The 20,170-nt window shown below is 47.4% G+C and overlaps 1 protein-coding gene across 1 annotated transcript in view; it reads right to left on the bottom strand.

The window, feature by feature from the left end:
* Positions 1-309: 309 nt before the first annotated feature.
* LOC311247465 (membrane-associated guanylate kinase, WW and PDZ domain-containing protein 3-like) overlaps positions 310-20,170 on the bottom strand; it is a gene marked incomplete at both ends in the record, with an annotated part of 29,862 nt that continues 10,001 nt past the window's right edge. The window contains one exon of the mRNA XM_084338506.1: positions 310-623. Within this exon, the coding sequence (XP_084194632.1) occupies positions 310-623 (314 nt within the window). The remainder of the gene's footprint in view (positions 624-20,170) is intronic.

Below are 20,170 nucleotides of genomic sequence, written 5' to 3'. Positions count from 1 at the left end.
TGCTGACAGCCGGATTCGATACCAGTGTCTCTCGCGTTGGTGACGAGCGCTTAGTCCGCTGCGCCACCCAGCCGCCGTGTGTCAATTATGTATTTATTGTAAGTCTGACCAGAGCTCTTTCTCACTTTCTGGTCAGACGCTTTTGTGTGTACACATTTGTCTCCGATTGTAAACTGAGCATAATCTCTTTCTATGGCCATAGAAAGAGATAATAAACTATGTTCTATATATTTTTTTATACAATTTGACTCATCTGAATTTCTAACAGTTCACTGTCATGGCCGATTTAAAATATTCAACACAACGCACCACTCCTGGGTCCCCGTAGCTCCCGTCGTAGTGGACCCCCCCGTTGAGGTTGAGGTGCTGGCTCCGGGGGAGCGTGGGCGTGGGCTGACGAGGCCGAGGCTGGGTGGTGGTGGGGGGCGGGGGCGGCGTCGGCTGGAAGGGGTCCCTGCTGTCCGCCGGCTTGGGGCCACCGTCGGGGTTGTAGAGCATGGGGTACCCCCGTCTGACCTCCACCTCCACGTCGTGGCCCGCGGGCACCGACTTCAGCATCTCCACCACCTCCCGGTGAGTCACGCCCAGCACGCACACGTCGTCGATGTACACCAGGATGTCCGCTGCGGGGGGGGGGGGGGGGGGGGCGGGGCAGTGGCAAGGAGACCACGGAGAGGTTGAGAATGCGCTCGGTCAAATCATCTAGGTTTTTCATTTCCATTTCATTTATACTTTATTTATACAGGAAAGGGTAAAAAAAAAAAAAATTCACAATGTACATTTAAACTGTCCTGACTCAGTTACAAACTGTTTTTTAGCAGGTTCCTGTTCTGTAGCACATGAAACAATCATTTAAATACAAAACAAATAGGCAGTTGCACTACATACAATCATATAATCCTGACAAAGACATTGCATTATAGTCATTGTGGACAGCAAGGACAAACATGCAGTCATAGCAGTCAATACAAATCGACGGTATCAACAAGATTAAGACCTAGGAAAGAGTCGGATCAATGATTGCAGATGTGTTCTAGCATCAGATGTTGTTTGTAGGCCTGTTTGAAATGTGATATGGAGGTTATTGATGTGGAATGGGATCTCGTTCCAAATGTTGGTGTTTGTGTGGAAGAATGATCTTAGTCGATAATTATTAGGTTGATACAAATGTATTTTGCTAAAACATCGAAATACAAATGAGTTTAGGGGTTTGGTAGAGGACTCAACGTTTCTCTGGCCAGGAGAACCCAGTCAAGCTCCCGATTCATCTGTGAGTAGAACTTTATACACAAAGGGAGGGGGCGGGGGAAAGATGAGCAGGTAGACAGGAAGGAGATAGTTCAGGAAGGGGGAGGGGGGCGTGATTTTTTTTTGTAGCCTATGTTTGCGGAGACGCTCTCTGATTGGCCACTGGCGTTTCTGGTCATGTGACATGTGCGCCAATCGTGTGACGCCTTTTTCTGCGCCTATTTCCGGCTCTAACGGCCTGCAAACTACCTAACGCCTAGTTTATCACTGGTTAAGCTTAGGCGACTCTTTCGAAGTTGGTTAAGGTGAGAATTTGAAATCAGGGCTGGTGTTCTATCGCCCTGCTCGAAGACAAACTCTAACCTTAACCAACTTCGAAAGAGTGCCTAAGCTTAACCGGTCGCAGAAAAAGGCGTCACACGATTGGCGCACATGTCACATGACCAGAAACGTCAGTGGCCAATCAGAGAGCGTCTCCGCAAACATAGGCTATGAAAAAAATTCACGCGGGAGGGGGTGTTACACAAAGGGAGGGGGCGGGGAAGGATGACCAGGCATACAGGAAGGAGATTTGCGCGCCCTGATTGGCCTCTCAGCGCCCAATCGCGTTAGCCCTACTATCGCCTAAATACTCGCTCAATATACTACTATCACTCAAGCGCCGTGCATCAGCTTTCAGTTAACGTCGTATTGTTTTCGCCTCTCTATTAACGTAACGCGCTATTCATATCAATCGACATCACATCAATATAAATAACGTATTGTTTTCATCTCTCACATCAATATAAATAACGTATTATTTTCATCTCTCTATTAACGTAACGCGCTATTCATATCAATCGACATCACATCAACCCAGCCTCCTCCAATGTACAGTTTTTACATCAAATGTATATACACTCTTTTTCTGGACACTTTTTGTATCACAAACAGTACTGTATTTGCAAATCTGGTATGTCATAAATGTATAGATTGATTGATTGATTGAAAAGTTTATTAACAGATTGCAGAATGGGTACAGTACAGTACGGCTCAATACATACAATTGTTAAGGGGATGCAGACCAGAGAAAGACTTTCGTCTTGTTTACATCAGGGTCCCCCATTTTCAATTCTGTAGCAGTACTGTCTATCAGTATGTCGTGTGTGTCATATATGTTATGATGAATTGAAAATGGGGGACCCTGATGTAAACAAGACAAAAGTCTTTCTCTGGTCTGCATCCCCTTAGCTATTGAGTTAGTATATTGTGAGACTCTTCGGTGGTAGCGAGTTAGGCGATAGTTAGTTGAGTGATAGTTAGTTTTATCCAAAGCGCTTTACAATTTGTTACTCACATTTGACCCATTCACTCACACATTCACACACCGACGGCGGAGGCAACCATGCAAGGTGCCAACCTGCTCATCGGGAGCAATTAGGGGTTAAGTGTCTTGCTCAAGGACACATCGACACGCTGCCCGGGAGGAGTGGGAATCGAACTGGGAACCTCCGGATTGCCAGACGACTGCTCTACCTCCCGAGCCACTTTAGTGATGCATGGCGGTAGCGAGTTGAGTGATAGTGAGTTGAGTGATAGTTAGTTTTGAGTACAGCTCAATACACACAATTGTTAAGGGGATGCAGACCTGAGAAAGGCGTTTGTCTTGTTTACATCAGGGTCCCCCATTTTCAATTCATATAGAACGACTACGCCGTAACAAATCATTAAAAAAATATACCGTTAACTGGAATATGTTGTGCCTTTACACATATGTTGGATTATGTAATTGGTTTGTCATGACAAACAAATAAAAAAATCGCGATTTACCCGCTGGCTACAGCAACACAACACTCAGTGACTGCATGTAGTCAGAGCCAGAGCTCAGCGATGCCGCTCGTGGCAGCACATTCTCGCCGCGGGCTGAGCTCTGGTGTCCGCTGGAGCAAGCCAGAGACAGCCGGCGGATGCGATATTTTATTTGTTTGTCATGACAAACCAATTACATAATCCAACATATGTGTAAAGGCACAACATATTCCAGTTAACAGTATCTTTTTTTTAATGATTTGTTACGGCGCAATCAATACTTCCATGCATTCGGGACCTCCATGTTTGGGGGTATTCATCAGACAAATCGGATGCGGGGATTCGGCTCCCATCAGGCGGGCAAGAACTGCGGGTTTTCAGCCTCTCCCCTCTCTCCTGGAGCTTAAGGGGGAGCTTAGTATTCCATTCCTTGACAAGCTAAAAGCAATTGGTTTTGATAGTCTATCAGTGAGCTGGATGCAATCCTACCTTGAGGGGAGGGAACAGATGGTGGAGGTAAACGGTACCCTATCCCCCCCCCTCACAGTGAGCTGTGGTGTTCCACAAGGAAGCATACTAGGACCGCTACTGTTCCTAATTTATGCAAATGACATGTCGTCAGCTTGTGACTGCAACTTGTTCCTGTTTGCGGACGACTCAGCCCTGCTGGTCTCTGACAAGAACAAGTTACAGGTTGAAAAAACCCTCAGCTCGGAACTAGGCAGAATCTGCATATGGCTCGCTGATAACAAACTATCATTACACATGGGCAAAACAGAGTCCATTCTCTTCGGTTCAAATAACAAACTCAGCAAGACCGACGGCTTCTCAGTTACAGTGGGTGACAATATTGTCACAAGGAAAGATGAAATTACCTACCTGGGTTCCATCCTAGAGGCTAATCTCTCCTGTGACAAAATGGCATCCAATGTAATAAAAAAAGTCAACCAACGAACTCGATTCTTGTACCGGATCTCCTCTCTGGTAAACAAGAACACCCTGAAGACTCTGGCAGGAGCACTCATTCAGGGGTACTACGACTATGCTTGCACCTCATGGTACCAAAGCACCTCAAAGGCGCTAAAAACAAAATTACAAACATCTCAAAACAAACTGGTCAGACTACTGCTTGACCTTACTCCTAGAACCCACCTCACCCCTGCCCACTTTGACAACCTAGGATGGCTTAGAGTAGACGACAGAGTACAACAACTTGCAATGGGCCTGGTCTACAAGATACACTACACGACCAAGGTACCCATGTACATGTCAAAATACTTCCCAAAGGTCAGTGAATACCACGATCACAACACCAGAGGGAGCTCCACAAATCATGTTAAACCCAGATTCGGCTCAAATAAGGGACTAAACACGTTTCGCAATTATGCCACATCAATGTGGAACGCCCTACCCAAAGCTGTAAAGGAATGTGGATCACTACCCACTTTCAAAACCTCTCTCAAGGGACACCTACGGGAGACTGCAATTCAACACTGGCCCCTGTAAATATCCTAACCCAACCCCCTCCAATGTACAGTCATTTACCTAGTATGGTTTTGTCAATAGTTCAATGTACAATTGTGTTTGTTTGTACAGTGTCTCCTCCCCCCCCCCCCTCAATGTACAGTGCTACTTGTTTATACAGTGTGCCCCCCGGCCCCCCCCCCCCCCCCAACCACCTCCAATGTAAATTACCCAGTATGGTTGTCAATATCCCAATGTACCCAACCCCCCCCCACCCAACCTCCTCCAATGTACAGTTTCTACGTCAAATGTATATACTCCCTTTTCTTGACTCCTTCTGTATCACAAACAGTACTGTATTTGCAAATCTGGTATGTCATAAATGTATAGATGTAGCAGTACTGACTATCTGTATGTCATGTATGTCATATATGTCTATATGAATTGAAAATGGGGGACCCTGATGGAAACAAGACAAACGTCTTTCTCAGGTCTGCATCCCCTTAACAATTGTATGTATTGAGCCGTACTGTATTGTACCCATTCTGCAATCTGTTAAATAAAGTTTTCATTCATTCATTCATTGCCGCGGAGGAGGTGGCTACAACATCAACACACATGTTGTAGCCAGCTGGTAAATCGCGATTTTTTTATTTGTTTGTCATGACAAACCAATTACATAATCCAACATAATGGCACAACATATTCCAGTTAACGGTATATTTTTTTAATGATTTGTTACGGCGTAGTCGTTCTATATGAATTGAAAATGGGGGACCGTGATGTAAACAATCGCGCTGCCGCGGCAGCGGCAGAGCGGTGGATAGGGGGGCAGGTCACGTGGGGGTAGCGGCCAATCAGAGGAACCCGGAAACTGAATTCCGTTGCGGAAGCGATACACGCAGACAGGAAGGAGATACTACAGAACGGGGGGTGTTACACAAAGGGAGGGGGCGGGGGAAAGATGACCAGGTAGGGTGAAGACAGGAAGGGGGGTACAGGAAGGGGGGTACAGGAAGGGGGGAGGGGCGGTGTTAGGTTTAGACAGGAAGGGGGAGGGTAGCCGTTACTAGGGTTTAGGATGGGGGAAGGGGGGTGTTACTACCACAGTTGATTTATTGTTAAAGCATTGCTAATCAAATACACATTTTTAGGTTCAGGAGTCTAGTAGAGGTCTTGACTTTCTCTGGCCAGGAGAAGAACCAAACCCCCCCCCCCAAAGTCTGTGAGCTTTCCTCTTAAGCTTTCTGGGAAAAGGGGGTGGGGTTGTGGAGAGGGGCGGACAGGTGAAGGGTGTGAGGGGAGAGGAAGGGAGGATACAGGGGGAGGGGAGGGGAGGGGAGGGGAGAGGAAGGGAGGATACAGGGGGGAGGGGAGAGGAAGGGAGGACACAGGGGGGGGGAGGGAGGATACATGGGGGGAGAGGAGAGGAAGGGAGGACACGGGGGGAGAGGAAGGGAGGATACGGGGGGAGGGGAGAGGAAAGGAGGACATGGGGGGGAGAAAGGGAAGATACAGGGGGGGAGGGGGGAAAGGAAGGGAGGACACGGGGGGGAGAGGAAGGGAGGATACGGGGGAGGGGAGAGGGGAGAGGAAGGGAGGATACAGGGGGAGAGGGGAGAGGAAGGGAGGATACGGGGGAGGGGAGAGGGGAGAGGAAGGGAGGATACAGGGGGAGAGGGGAGAGGAAGGGAGGATACGGGGGGAGGGGAGAGGGGAAAGGAAGGGAGGACACGGGGGGGAGAGGAAGGGAGGATACGGGGGGAGGGGAGAGGAAAGGAGGACATGGGGGGGAGGAAGGGAAGATACAGGGGGGGAGGGGGGAAAGGAAGGGAGGACACGGGGGGGGGCGGGTGAACAGAGACCTCAGAGGAAACTTCCACAGTAAACACGTGTTTTGAGCGTGTGTGTATTTGTACCCCCCCCACCTTCAACCTTGTTATGTGAATATGCATGCATGTCAGTGTTAGTTCATAAATTAAAAGCTGTGTATTTTGTATTGTGTGTGTGTGTGTGTGTGTGTGTGTGTGTGTGTGTGTGTGTGTGTGTGTGTGTATGTGTGTGTGTGTGTGTGTGTGTGTGTGTGTGTGTGTGTGTGTGTGTGTGTGTGTGTGTGTACTCTAATCCGACCAACTAATCCTTCTAAACCAGCCTATTAACAGATATGAACTAGGTCTGTCCCTGCGGTGAACCAGGAGGGCACTATGTGCGGGAGTTTGTGTGTATGTGTGTCTGTTTATGTATGTGTATATCCGTGCATACTGTATGTATGCGTGCGTTTTGCGGTATGCGATGATGGCAAGATTATGGCATGCTAGCCATTAGGATTAAGGATTGATTGAGATATACTCTCGCAGTGAGAGATCAGAAAATCCCAACGCTATAATCTCAGAGATAGGAGAGATGAGAGAGGAAAGAGGAGAGAGGAGAGTGGAGAGAGAAAAGAGGAGAGGGAGTGTAAAGTTTCATACTATTATACATCACACAGAATGTAACACAAACGCAAGAGAGAAAGTGTAACGTTTGTAGTAGAGCTGGGGTTCTCAAACTTTTTTATACCACGACCCCATTTTATTTAGGAATGTTTTTGGCGACCCCACACGTATCGCGTAATTTCAACGTGGAATTAAGGAATATCAAAATAAAAGTTGTCATGTTGTTGAATTTGATCATGTATATTTATTAGAAAATTTTATTACAGCACTATGTTATCAATACACATTTATAAAACGAGGCATATTTAGCCAAAATATGTTGCCAGAACATAACATCTCCCAGTGAGCTGTGGTGTTCCACAAGGAAGCATACTAGGATCGCTACTGTTCCTAATTTATGCAAATTACATGTCATCAGCTTGTGACTGCAACTTGTTCCTGTTCGCGGACGACTCAGCCCTGCTGGTCTCTGACAAGAACAAGTTGGTGGCTAGCAGGCTGGGTAGCAGACTGAAGGAGGCTAAAGACAAACGCTGGTGGCTAGCAGGCTGGGTGGCAGACTGAAGGAGGCTAAAGACAAACGCTGGTGGCTAGCAGGCTGGGTGGCAGACTGAAGGAGGCTAAAGACAAACGCTGGTGGCTAGCAGGCTGGGTGGCAGACTGAAGGAGGCTAAAGACAAACGCTTGTGGCTAGCAGGCTGGGTGGCAGACGGAAGGAGGCTAAAGACAAACGCTGGTGGCTAGCAGGCTGGGTGGCAGACTGAAGGAGGCTAAAGACAAACGCTTGTGGCTAGCAGGCTGGGTGGCAGACGGAAGGAGGCTAAAGACAAACGCTGGTGGCTAGCAGGCTGGGTAGCAGACGGAAGGAGGCTAAAGACAAATGCTGGTGGCTAGCAGGCTGGGTGGCAGACTGAAGGAGGCTAAAGACAAACGCTGGTGGCTAGCAGGCTGGGTGGCAAGCTGAAGGAGGCTAAAGACAAAAGCTGGTGGCTAGCAGGCTGGGTAGCAGACGGAAGGAGGCTAAAGACAAACGCTGGTGGCTAGCAGGCTGGGTAGCAGACGGAAGGAGGCTAAAGACAAATGCTGGTGGCTAGCAGGCTGGGTGGCAGACTGAAGGAGGCTTAAGACAAACGCTGGTGGCTAGCAGGCTGGATGGCAGACTGAAGGAGGTTCATTCATAACGTGTTAGGGTTTGAAACCGACCTCAAACGCACGGCACAGACAGGTAGTTCAGAGTTAGCCAAATACTAGGGCGTATTTATTTTCAGAGTAAAAAAGGAGCAAGTAACAATCTTGAAACAAAGGGAGACTGCCTTCAGCAGAGTTATCTGCGGCTCTGCAGATCCTCTTGGTGTTCGAGGTGGGGAAACGGTATTGACGCTGAAGCGGCTCTGCAGATACTCCCAGCTTCAACTCGAGGTGGAAAAGAGAGAGAGAGAGAGAGAGGTAAATAACAGTCCACATCACACAGAGGCAGTGCGGTCTCCTCCTCCCTTGCTGAGTCCAGAACAAACAAAACGATATCTTCAGTGTTCACCACAACACACAATTTAGCTGAGGGTCAGTGCAAAACAAAAACGATAAACTTCTGTGTCTCTTCTAAACACACACCCCAGCTGAGTCCAGTGCAAGCAAATGATAATCTTCAGTGTCTCCTTTAACACACAACTTAGCTGAGTCAAGTGTAAGCAAAAATAGAACTCTTCAGTGTTCTTCAAAACACACAAAACAGAATCGTCCAAAAAAGGGTTTGGTTCAAACTCACCAAAGCGCAAGAGTAAAGCGGGTAAACGAGGCGCAGCTCCAAACGGGGGACAAGGTCTTCACCAGCGGCAATCCACAGATGTCCTGGAGGGAGAGTAGACGAGGCACAGCAACGGGGAACAACAGGCAGAAACAGAAGTATTCAAAACAACCCGACATCGATTGAAGGGAAGTCCCAGTATAAAAAGCCTCTGGGGCGCTAATCAAAAACTATGACAGGTGCGCGCTGGAATTGATACTTGCTCTAAAAGCGTGTGGCGGGGAATGCACCAATCAACACCTTAAAGGAGCGGAGCGTGTGGCGGGGAATGCATCAATCAACACAGTACCTTAAAGGAGCGGAGCGTGTGGCGGGGAATGAACCAATCCTCACATAACGTTGACATTCGAATTCTAAATCAAAACATTTTTGATTGTGTCTATTCATTCTACCAATGTATTTTTTTCTCACAGTTGCAGATAAAGATTAGGCTACACTAATATTATAGTATTATAGTATATGACTCATCATAACATTTTTAATAAAACATTTATCATAAATGATGTAGCCTATCTGCATCCACTCGGCGCTCCATCAAGACGTCACCATCACTTTCGTACCAACCGTGCCCTTATTGGATTATTTGACGAAGTTAGTTGACGAAACTGACAAGTTATATTATCGTATAGCTTACGCTCTGCTCGTAGTGGAACTTATCCCTTTCAATCTAATTCTGAATAAAATTTCTCCACATGTACACACCCATCCGCCTGGCCACACCCACATCCGCTCCTCTACATAAGCGGGGTCGTGGCCATACTAACAGCTCCTTCCCTATTTTCACCACCGACAAGTATCTGTATACACCACTTGAGTTTAGTGCCGAAATAGTTGTTGGAAAGGAGCTACGTGGACATTGTATCTTATTTTTCTCTCTCTCGCCAATTTACGAGAAAAGCTAAGACATAATGTCTGCACCTTCGGAGGGTTCGAGCGCTCACAACGTCACCCTTCACCAGCGCTTTTCCATTGCCGCGTCCACCGTGCGTCGCGGGGCGGCTCTGACTCCGCGGTCGTGGCAGTCAGATACGCCCGGGCGGCGCCCGGTGGTGAGTCTGCCTCTCCGAGGGCCCGTTGAGCCGCTGTCTCCCGTGAGATGGCCCGATAGGCCGACAGCTCCTCTGGTGGCTGGGGATTTGCGACACAGACTCTTCGCCTCTGCTCGCTCCCGTCGTAGGGCGGCGAGCTGCAGGGGCGAACGGCCTGGCTTTGAGGTTGTGCTGGAGCCGGACGAGAGTTCTCTTGCCTTGTCTCCATTTCTGATGGAGACTGAGGATCACATGGAGGGGGCAAGAGCGCTCTTGTTCGATGCCCTAGTGGAGACGTATCATTCTCCCCCTCGGGGTGTGGCAGGGAGTGTTGCGTCTCCTTGGGGTCCCTTGTTCTCTGGTGTTGGGTTAGAACCTCCGACCCTGAGACAAGATGCCCAGCTATCTGCCGCGTCGGATGGTGGCACCCGACATGGCAGCCTCCCTGAGGGACGCGAGTGACGTGGAGGGAGGTACGCATGGGGAGTTGCTTGCCTTGTTCCCCGAGCTCATGGCGGCCGCTGCAGCCGCTAATGGCGTGGCGTTGCTGCAGCCTCTACCTGCACCTGTTCCTGATGACATGATAGGTCATCTCTGGCAACGTCGTCCTGTGAGAGAGACGGGCGTTGTCTGCCCATTCTTCCCGTCAATGGAGGCCTACGTGAAACAGGGACAGGTAATCTCCCGCATCACTGGCCTTACCCTGGCCTACGTGCCAGTCACATTGGTCGTGAGACTTCCGTGAGTTCTTTTCAGGCTCCATGTTGTGGACCGCTGTTATTGTCAAGATTGGGTTATGCGGTGCGTGAGAACTTTGTTTTCTGCTCTGCGCTCTGTTGCATATGTATTGAGCTTTTGGTCACGTAGCGCAATGTTACATATATCTTTTCAATTATTACTCACGTGGGAGGTATCTCTGGGGGTTCCCTGTCTCCTCTCTTTTATACAGAGCAGGTTTTTAACAGGGGTGTTTTCCCTCAGACGCGTCATATGGGACCCATATCTGTGTCTCTTGGCCAGCTTCCTGCCGCTCTCCCAGGCGGCTTGGAGGGAACGTTGTCTGGGTTCTTGTTAGAATTACCATTGATGTGTTTTGGGTCTCGACTAGGGATGCACCGAATGGGAAATTCTTGGCCGAAACCAATACCAAAAATAGGAAACAGTTGGCCGAAAACCGAATGCCGAAAGGCCGAAAATGATTCATAGAATAATTTTTTTTACCAATGTTGTTCAGCTACCTGATTATGGAAAAATATATGATTATGGCCAAACTTAACTTAAATAATAAATAATCACTATTATGGGCCCATAAAACATTTATTCAGCACTTCTGAATTCATACAGTACATTAATTCCAAGTCAAGTGCATTTTCTTTTCTCTGTCGGATAACTACAACAAAGTGCATTCAGAACAAAGCCAATGTGCTTTAAAACTGCATAAAGATCTGCACACATGAGAGGGAGAATAGCTTATAGCAGACTTAATGATGTTACTGTAGTGGCTACAGTAAGCATTTTATATAAAAGTACTCTGTATTTTTGTATGACAACTAATAAAGAAACTTGAACTACTGTCACAATTCACTGCGTTCTAGCCTACATGGAAGGACTGTTGTATTTACTACATCTCCCGTGACTATTAGCGGGGGATGACGTGCTTTAAGAGAGACGAGTGAAAGAGGACCGGAAGCCTTGTTAGCTAGCTTAACGCTAACGTTAATCAAAAAGGTTTTTAACCGCGACGGGCATATAGTAATGGTGAGGATATAAAGCATGTTAAAGACGCATTTATTGGACGCGTTGCGCGCAGAGTTTACATAGAAACAGCGCGACTCCCGAGTCCCAAGAGGAGTTATCACAGGCTGCAGAACACAGGACTGAAGAGCTCACGTTGCGCATGTAATGACTGAAGCCGCGTTTTGATGACATCATCACAACAACACGCGTTAGGTTACAGGTTGTTCCTGTTCTTTGACATTCGGTAATATATTTTCGGTGAAAAAACTCTTTCGGCCAAAAGCCGAAAGGACATTTTTTGCCATTTTCGTCCAAAAAGTTTCGGTGGCCGAATATTCGGTGCATCCCTAGTCTCGACGTGTACATAGTGCTGGCCCTGGGTGCTTCTGTGTGGAACCACGCATGGGCTGGCGCGCCTTGGTTGCTCATCATGGAAACAGCGTTTTTTATGGAGCAACTAGGATGGAGTTTTATCTCTTCCGAGCGCCAGTGTACTAGGTTAGTCTCGACGAATTCTCGTTCATCTCTGGGGGGAGATGACGGAATAGATCAAAGCATTGGCGGAGGGGTCTCACGCCCTTGGGGTGGGCCGCCGGGTGCGGTGCATTCATGTTCTGACCGTCTTGGTGGTGCCCTCTGTGATGTTTTAGATCGACACGTGTACCTACCCCCCTCTTAGGACTGGGGATGGTGGTGTGATTAGGACACGGGACTGGTTCTGGTTGCGCCGGACCAGATCAGTTAACCCGTTGTCCGCCGGGGCGCAGATCTGCTGTTCTGGTACCCTGAAGGACTTGTGCTTTTTCGGGGGGAAAATGCCGGGTTGGCCCGGGCGTTACAGGGTTTGATGTTATGGAGGTGTTCGTGGTTATGTCACTGCGTGTTATCCTTCACTGTTGCTTGGTCCATATTGTGTTGTACCTTGCGCTGTGCTAAGGAGCCTGGTCCTTCTCCATTCTTTTTCGCCCCTCTCTTCCCCTGCTTGGCGGGGCTGGGAGGGGGCTGTCGAGGTGGTTCTTTTGTACCCCTCTGGCATCCCTGTGTACATCCCGGTCCGCCGGGCCCAGGTTCGGACTCGTTCTCGTCGACCTGTTGGCCTGGGTTAACCCCTTCTTGAGAACTGAAACACTTGTACTGCTGTATATGTAGCCGGTTCAACGCTGAACCTGCCACTACTTCGACCATGCCTTGAGTGGGAGTCGAACCCCGGGCGCCCGCACCGGGGCCAGCATCGCAAACCGCTGCGCCAAGAAAGGAATTCCCTCCTAAGCGCTCAGTTTGGATGCCTCTGGGGAGTGAGTTTTACTTCCATGTACCGTAGTCACACTATCGCGGCACATATCCGTTACATTCACCCCCCCTAAACTCACACCACCCAAGGCATCCGGGTCTACGGCACCACTGTAGCCGGTTCAACACTGAACCTGCCACTACTTCGACCATGCCTTGAGTGGGAGTCGAACCCCGGGCGCCCGCACCGGGGCCAGCATCGCAAACCGCTGCGCCAAGAAAGGAATTCCCTCCTAAGCGCTCAGTTTGGATGCCTCTGGGGAGTGAGTTTTACTTCCATGTACCGTAGTCACACTATCGCGGCACATATCCGTTACATATAGCCGGTGTATACCCGCAGTTGTGTTTCTGAGTTTTTTCTTGGGGGGGTTATGGGAACAACCGCCTCCTGTTAAACTAAACATAGGGAGGTGGTTGGTTCCCCAGTGTGTTGGTAGCGGAGTCGACTCTCGGGTTAGGCCGGGCTTGACCCCGTCTGCCTGCGAGTGTGCCCCCGCACCTTTCATGACGTCTGCCAATCATGTCAGCCTTCTCTGCCTCGGCCTCTCTAGGGGGTCAGGTTTTTTTGTGGAGGCTGCAACATGGTGCACAGCATACCGAACGCCCCTTCCGCCGGGGTGCTGTTCTCAGCAGACCCCTTAGGCACCTGTCTAGTCCGCAGTGCTCCGGGCACAGGTCGAGTTATGCTTTTGACCTGTTGCCTGGATTGAGGGATCAACCTCTTTGGGGGTTGTCTCCCCGGTGCGCTGCCTGGTCCCACTCTGTTGTGGGGGTGTAGCCTCTTTGGAGTGCTTCAGGGCGGCGTGCTGTAGGGGGGAAGGGCCTGCTCTTGGATGGGCCCTGTCCGATACGCTGGCGATGTGGGGGGTGGTGTCACTAGTGACCGTCTGGTGGGGTCTCGATGCTGCGGCATCGTTGGCCTCACCAGGCCCCCTTTTTCCGGGGGGTCCTGACCCTCAGGCTGTTCCTGGGGCTGGCTCCTCCTTCGCGCTTCGCTGCTACGGCCTTGCCACGGGGTTGGGTTCTTGACCTTGACCCCGTGTTGTTAGGGATTGTAACAGTTTTTTTTCTTCTTCCTGTTCATTCCCTGGTGGCATGTGGGATGCGCGCCTATGTAGTCGCGGGTTCTTCTGTGTGAAGGTAAGTCCCACAATCTGCTCACCCTGTGTGTTTGAGTTACTAAACCCTCTTCGCACAGTCTGATCCGATTCCCTCCCGTCCCCCTCTAGGTCCCCTCTAGGTCCGGGGGCTCGTGTCCTCCCCGGTTCTGATGGTTGTGGGGGGCCTCAGCGGGTACATTTGTCAAGCTTCCGCTCTGCTCAGCTCCTGTGTTCCACTACGAGCAGAGCGTAAGCTATACGATAATATAACATACGTTATCCTATAACCATAGTTATATGAGTATAGCGAGCGCTCTGCTCGGACTCACTGAGGACCCCGTGGTCTTCGCCTTCGGTGGTGAAAGACTTGGGAAGGAGCTGTTAGTATGGCCACGTCCCCACTTATGTAGAGGAGCGGATGTGGGTGTGGCCAGGCGGATGGATGTGTACATGTGGAGACATTTTATTCAGAATTAGATTGAAAGGGATAAGTTCCACTACGAGCAGAGCGCTCACTATACTCATATAACTATGGTTATAGGATAACCGTATGTTATATTCATTAAAGAAAGTTGATTTAAAAAAAAAAAAATAATAATCAGATTAATCACTTTATTCAAATTGAGGATATTGAGGAGTTTGAGGATATACAAAAAAAAATATATATATAATAATTTCTTTGTGATTTCGTCATAAAATATGACGACAGACATTCGAATACTTCAATAGAAGCTTCGAATGTAAAAATAATGACATTCGGTACAGCCCTATTGCATTAATTCTGTAACAGTTTGTAGTAGGGGACCCAAATGCAGACAGGCTGGATCAGCTGACGATGCAAAACTGGGTGGATGACCTGGACCCAGCGATAAAGTTTGGGCCACTCTGGGGGATGACCTGGCATCAGCGATAAAGTTTGGGCCACTCTAAGGGGATGACCTGGCATCAGCGATAAAGTTTGAGGCGCTCCGATGGGTTTAACCTGGGGCCCAGCGATAAAGTTTGGGCCGCTCTAAGGGGATGAACTGCGGTCCTCTGACTCCGGTCTCCTCTCCATCCCCACCACCAACATGTGGACTGTTGGTCCCAGAGCCTTCTCGGTGTCCGCACCCACGCTCTGGAACTCACTCCCTCCAAACATCCGTAGTGCTACATCCCTGCACTCAAATCCCAACTCAAAACCCACCTCTTCACCAAATTTGTAAAGGACTCTGCCTGATTTCCCCTTTTTTTTCATTTTCTTTCTTTCTTTCTTTCTTTCTTTCTTTCTTTCTTTCTTTCTTTCTTTCTTTCTTTCTTTCTTTCTTTCTTTCTTTCTTTCTTTCTTTCTTTCTTTCTTTCTTTCTTTCTTTCTTTCTTTCCTTTTGATTATTATTTTGTTGTTACGTTGTTCCCTGTTCCCCTCCCTTAGCTGCCCCTCCTGTTAAGCGCCTTGGGTCTCCTGAAAGGCGCTATATACATTTAAGATATTATTATTATTATTATTATTATTAACTGGCACCAGCGATAAAGTTTGGGCCACTCTGGGGGATGACCTGGGGCCCAACGACAAAGGCTGGACCACCCCTGGAAGATGGTGACTGATGAAGTCTGGACCACCGTGGAAGACGATGAGGAGGAGGCTGGAGGCTGGCTGGCAGGTGCCTCCGACAGCTTGGGAACAGGGACAGACCACAGTAGTGGCGCTGGGAGATGGCCTATAGCCAGCTCAGGACAGGCGGCCTGAAAGCTATCATGCTGGAGGTTAACACACTGCAAGCAGGCAGAAGGAGGCTAAAGTTCTTTGCAGTTCTGACTGGTACTGCTGCTAGACCAGGTCTAGAAGAAATCACCCCAAGTGCTATTTTCAGAGCTGCTCCCTTGAGCTCTATATACTGAAGGTGTTGCTGCAGTATTTAATGAGGCTGTCTTGGAAAATATATTATCATGTCCATAGCTCTGTTTAAATAGATATTCTCTGTACAGCTTATTGGACATGTTTCATAGCTCTGTTATAAATACATGTTTCTCTGTACAAAGCTAGTTTAACTAGTCAAGTAACTAGGCTAGTCTGGCGTATGTTCTTAAAACAACGTCCAAGGCCCAGGACAGCTTGACTTAGGCTACGTTTAGACGGAGAGAGTCTGAACAGAAACCGCAAAAGTCGTCTTACGGTTTCACTTTTAATTTTGCGTTTAGACGAGCGTTTTGGGATGGAATTCTCCGTGCAGACGAGGCTGTAACAACTCGAGACAACGGAGCCCCGCTGTCATACGATTGGCGCATATGTCACATGACGTGCTGTGAAGACCCGCCCTACTCTGCCTCTGATTCGCAGACTGTGGGTGGGGAATGTGATTGGACCAAAGCAGAGTCACTCACAGACAGTGGGTCCAGTCACGCCGCGGGACAGATTCTTGTGTATTTAAAAGTACTGCCAATGTAGCCTTCAGGTGATCGCCATGGATAGAATCAGACATGCTTTATTTACGCTTCTAGGCTACTGGCGCATGCCTGTGATGTAAGCAGTACACGCAACGAGAGCCTTGACAACCCTTTCGTCATCGTTTTATGCGGTTTGACAGTTTAGATGAGAGCGCAAAGGTTTAGCGTTTCTAGGAATTCCACCCTGGAAGGTGGTCTCACTTTTTTACGGTTTCACCCTGTAAAAACGCTGTTTCCGTATAAACAAAAAACACATCCGAAAAAATATTTTTGCGGATTCACCTGCTAGCGTTTCCGTCTAAACGGGGCCTTAGATATGACATTTGACCTTGTCTCCAGTCTTGTGTGAAGACACGACAAAACCCCTAAACCCATCTTTTGTTTAATTGTTCTCATATTTGTTCATCTTTGTTTACCTTTCTTGTCATAGCCGTTATTCATTTGTCATCTTTTGACATCATGTCAACTTTGTACTTAATTGTAAGTCTGACCAGAGCTCTGTCTCACTTTCTGGTCAGACGTTTGTGTGTACACATGTCTCCAATTGTAAACTGAGCATACTCTTTCTGTGGCCACAGAAACAGAAAATAAACTATGTTCTATTTTTATATACAAATTGACTCGTCTAAAATTCTACACCAGAGAAATTGTTGGCTCATTTAAAATATCCCACGACAAGGCACTGAATGCAGGTGTCTGCAGGTGACATTTTGTGGTTGGATTAATTCTGTAACAGTTTGTAGTCGGGGACCCAAATGCAGACAAACAGGCTGGATCAGGTTGACGATGCAAAAACGCAAACCCACATTTATTGTCGACGACAGGGAAAGGGAAAACCAAAACAGTAAACAGGCTGACAGCCAAGCTGACTAACCTAAAATAACAAACTGAAAAAACATATTTAATATCAGGAACAAAGGCTAGAAAACATGGCAGGTAACATGACACAGCAGATAGAAGACGCAGAGAAGACCATTATACACATAGGAGTATAAACCTACAATGACTAATGATCCGACAAACTGAACAGGGGGGGGGGGGGGGACATAAATACACACGGAGAGAACAACACACTGAGAACACCTGGGTGATTACAAACGAGCTGCAGCTGGTGAAAACGAACAAAGAACTATGAAACCTAGACAGTGGAACATGCGGAACATAGAACTACATGATCTAGAGACAGTGACACAAGAGAGGGAGGCAAGTCTAGGGCCAGGGAGGAGTGGGCAGGAGGGTTAGATAGTGAGATAGAGAGAGAGAGAGAGAGAGAGAGAGAGAGAGAGAGAGAGAGAGAGAGAGAGAGAGAGAGAGAGAAGAGAGAGAGAGAGAGAGAGAGAGAGAGAGAGAGAGAGAGAGAGAGAGAGAGAGAGAGAGAGAGAATAAATAGGGACACTGAGATGAAGAGGGGAAGAACGTTCCCAAGAGAGAGAGAGCAGCTGTAGCCTATTATCAAACAGAATGTACTAGTAGCAGTATGGTCACATCTCTTTGAATGGGGAGGCATCTGTATCTCGAGATTTGTCATAGATATTATTGTTTTTCTTCTAGCTTCTATGCATGTGCCAATCCAATTGTTTCTGCCACAGGGTCCTTAGTTACCACGGCAACCACTCACTTGATTCCCAGTTTGATTGTATATAGGCTTACAGTCTTTTTCAGACTACTGCTCAAGTTGTTCATTGTCCCCCTCCTCTTTATTTTAGTTGAAAACCTAACTTTATTTTACTGCCTTTATCCCACGGGGCGGAATACTCACTCACTCACTCACTCACTCACTCACTCACTCACTCACTCACTCACTCACTCACTCACTCACTCATGGATGAATTGTGGTCACTCACTCACCTCACTCACTCACTCACTCACTCACTCACTCACTCACTCACTCACTCACTCACTCACTCACCTCACTACCTCACTCACCTGCACTAACTAGGGTTGAAGACAAACAGACATTTAAAAAACACCTTAAAAATCATATAAGAAAGAGTGGTACTGTCAGTAAACATAGTGGGTGATTGAGAAGATGGGTATGTGTGATTGTTGAACTTAGATTTTTAATATATTTGTATATTGTTTTGAGATGTATTGTTGTGCTTTAAGTGAACATATATGCCTTGAAACATGATTGAGTAGATGGGTATGTGTGATTGGTGAACTTAGATATTTTATTATATAATATTTGTAGGTGTTATTGAGGTGTATTGTATTGTTATTGTATTGTATTAATTGTATTGTATTGATTTTATTGTATTGTATTGATTTGTGTGGACCCCAGTAATAGTAGCATATGCCTGTGGCAATGGCTAATGGGGATCCGAATAAACTAAACTAAACTAAACTAAACTAAACCTCACTCACTCACTCACTCACTCACCTCACTCACTCACTCACTCACTCACTCACTCACTCACTCACTCACTCACTCACTCACTCACTCACTCACTCACTCACTCACTCACCCCACTCACCTCACTCACTCAGTCAGTCATGGATGAATTGTGGTCACTCACTCACTCACTCACTCACTCACTCACTCACTCACTCACTCACTCACTCGCTCACTCGCTCGCTCGCTCACTCACCTCACTCACTCACTCACTCACTCACTCACTCACTCACTCACTCACTCACTCACTCACTCACTCACTCAATCATGGATGAATTGTGGTCACTCACTCACTCACTCACTCACTCACTCACTCACTCACTCACTCACTCACTCACTCACTCACTCACTCACTCACTCACTCACTCACTCACGGATGGTCTAGCAGGGCGTTCTGTCAGACACAGGTAGCGCCACGGGGGTCTGTAGTACGATTCTGTGCTTGTTAACTAGCAGCTGATGAGTAGCCGTGCCATTCTATCCATAAATGGCAGCATTAATTAAAGGATCAGGACATCTTCCCGTGGCTTCTTGGTGTAGTGGGACAGAAGGGGAATTCATCTAGGCCGTCCGGGGAAGCTGGGTTTTGACAGTTGCTCACATAAATAAGGTTGCACCAAGTTCCCGATTAAGAAATGTAAGATAATTATTCAGAAATAGTCACGCTAATATGCTAATGATGCAACTTGTGTTCTTCCTTATGAGAATGATTTGATTTCACTGCTATTACATGCAGAAAGTAATCGCATCTCCACTCTTTCTTTCTCTCTCTCTCTCTCTCTCTCTCTCTCTCTCTCTCTCTCTCTCTCTCTCTCTCTCTCTCTCTCTCTCTCTTTCTCTCTCTCTCTCTTTCACTCACTCACACACACACACACACACACACGTTAACCCTTTCACTGCCACACGACAAAGGGTTAGCCCTTTCACTACCACACTACAGAAAGTTAACCCTTTCACTACCACACTACAGACGGTTTGCTCAAATTCATGTGATCAAATGCAGGTGATTCGATTCTGTGGAATACAACCATTGACCCTGGGGTAACACTCCTGAAAGTTGTCCAATATGCTCTCCAAACAGCATACTTACCTTCAGGTGTGTAAAGTACTTGAGTAATTGTACTTTGTTACAATACTTAAGTACTCTTTTGGGGGATTTGGGATACTTTACTCAAGTATTATTAGGTTTGTTTACTTGTACTTTTACTCAATTACATTTCAGAGGGAAAAAAACATCCTTACATTTAAATTGCAGACAATTGACCCTTTAAAAAAATAAAAAAATATTTAAGATGTTGGTTACCTGTGCTTTTTATATGCAAATGGGTGTAAAAGGTACCCAGAAATCACACTTAAGTGAAAGTATGAGTACCGTCTCAAAATCGTACTCAAGTAAAAGTCAGAGTATCTGGCTAAAAACACACTTGAGTAAAAGCAAAAAAAAGTTTCTACTTTTAAAT

Source organism: Notolepis coatsorum (genome assembly GCF_963971535.1).
Source record: "Notolepis coatsorum genome assembly, contig: SCAFFOLD_938, whole genome shotgun sequence".
In the NCBI taxonomy this organism is placed as follows: Eukaryota; Metazoa; Chordata; class Actinopteri; order Aulopiformes; family Paralepididae; genus Notolepis; species Notolepis coatsorum.
Note: the sequence above shows the minus strand (reverse complement) of the source record. Positions and strands in the feature narration are given on the sequence as shown.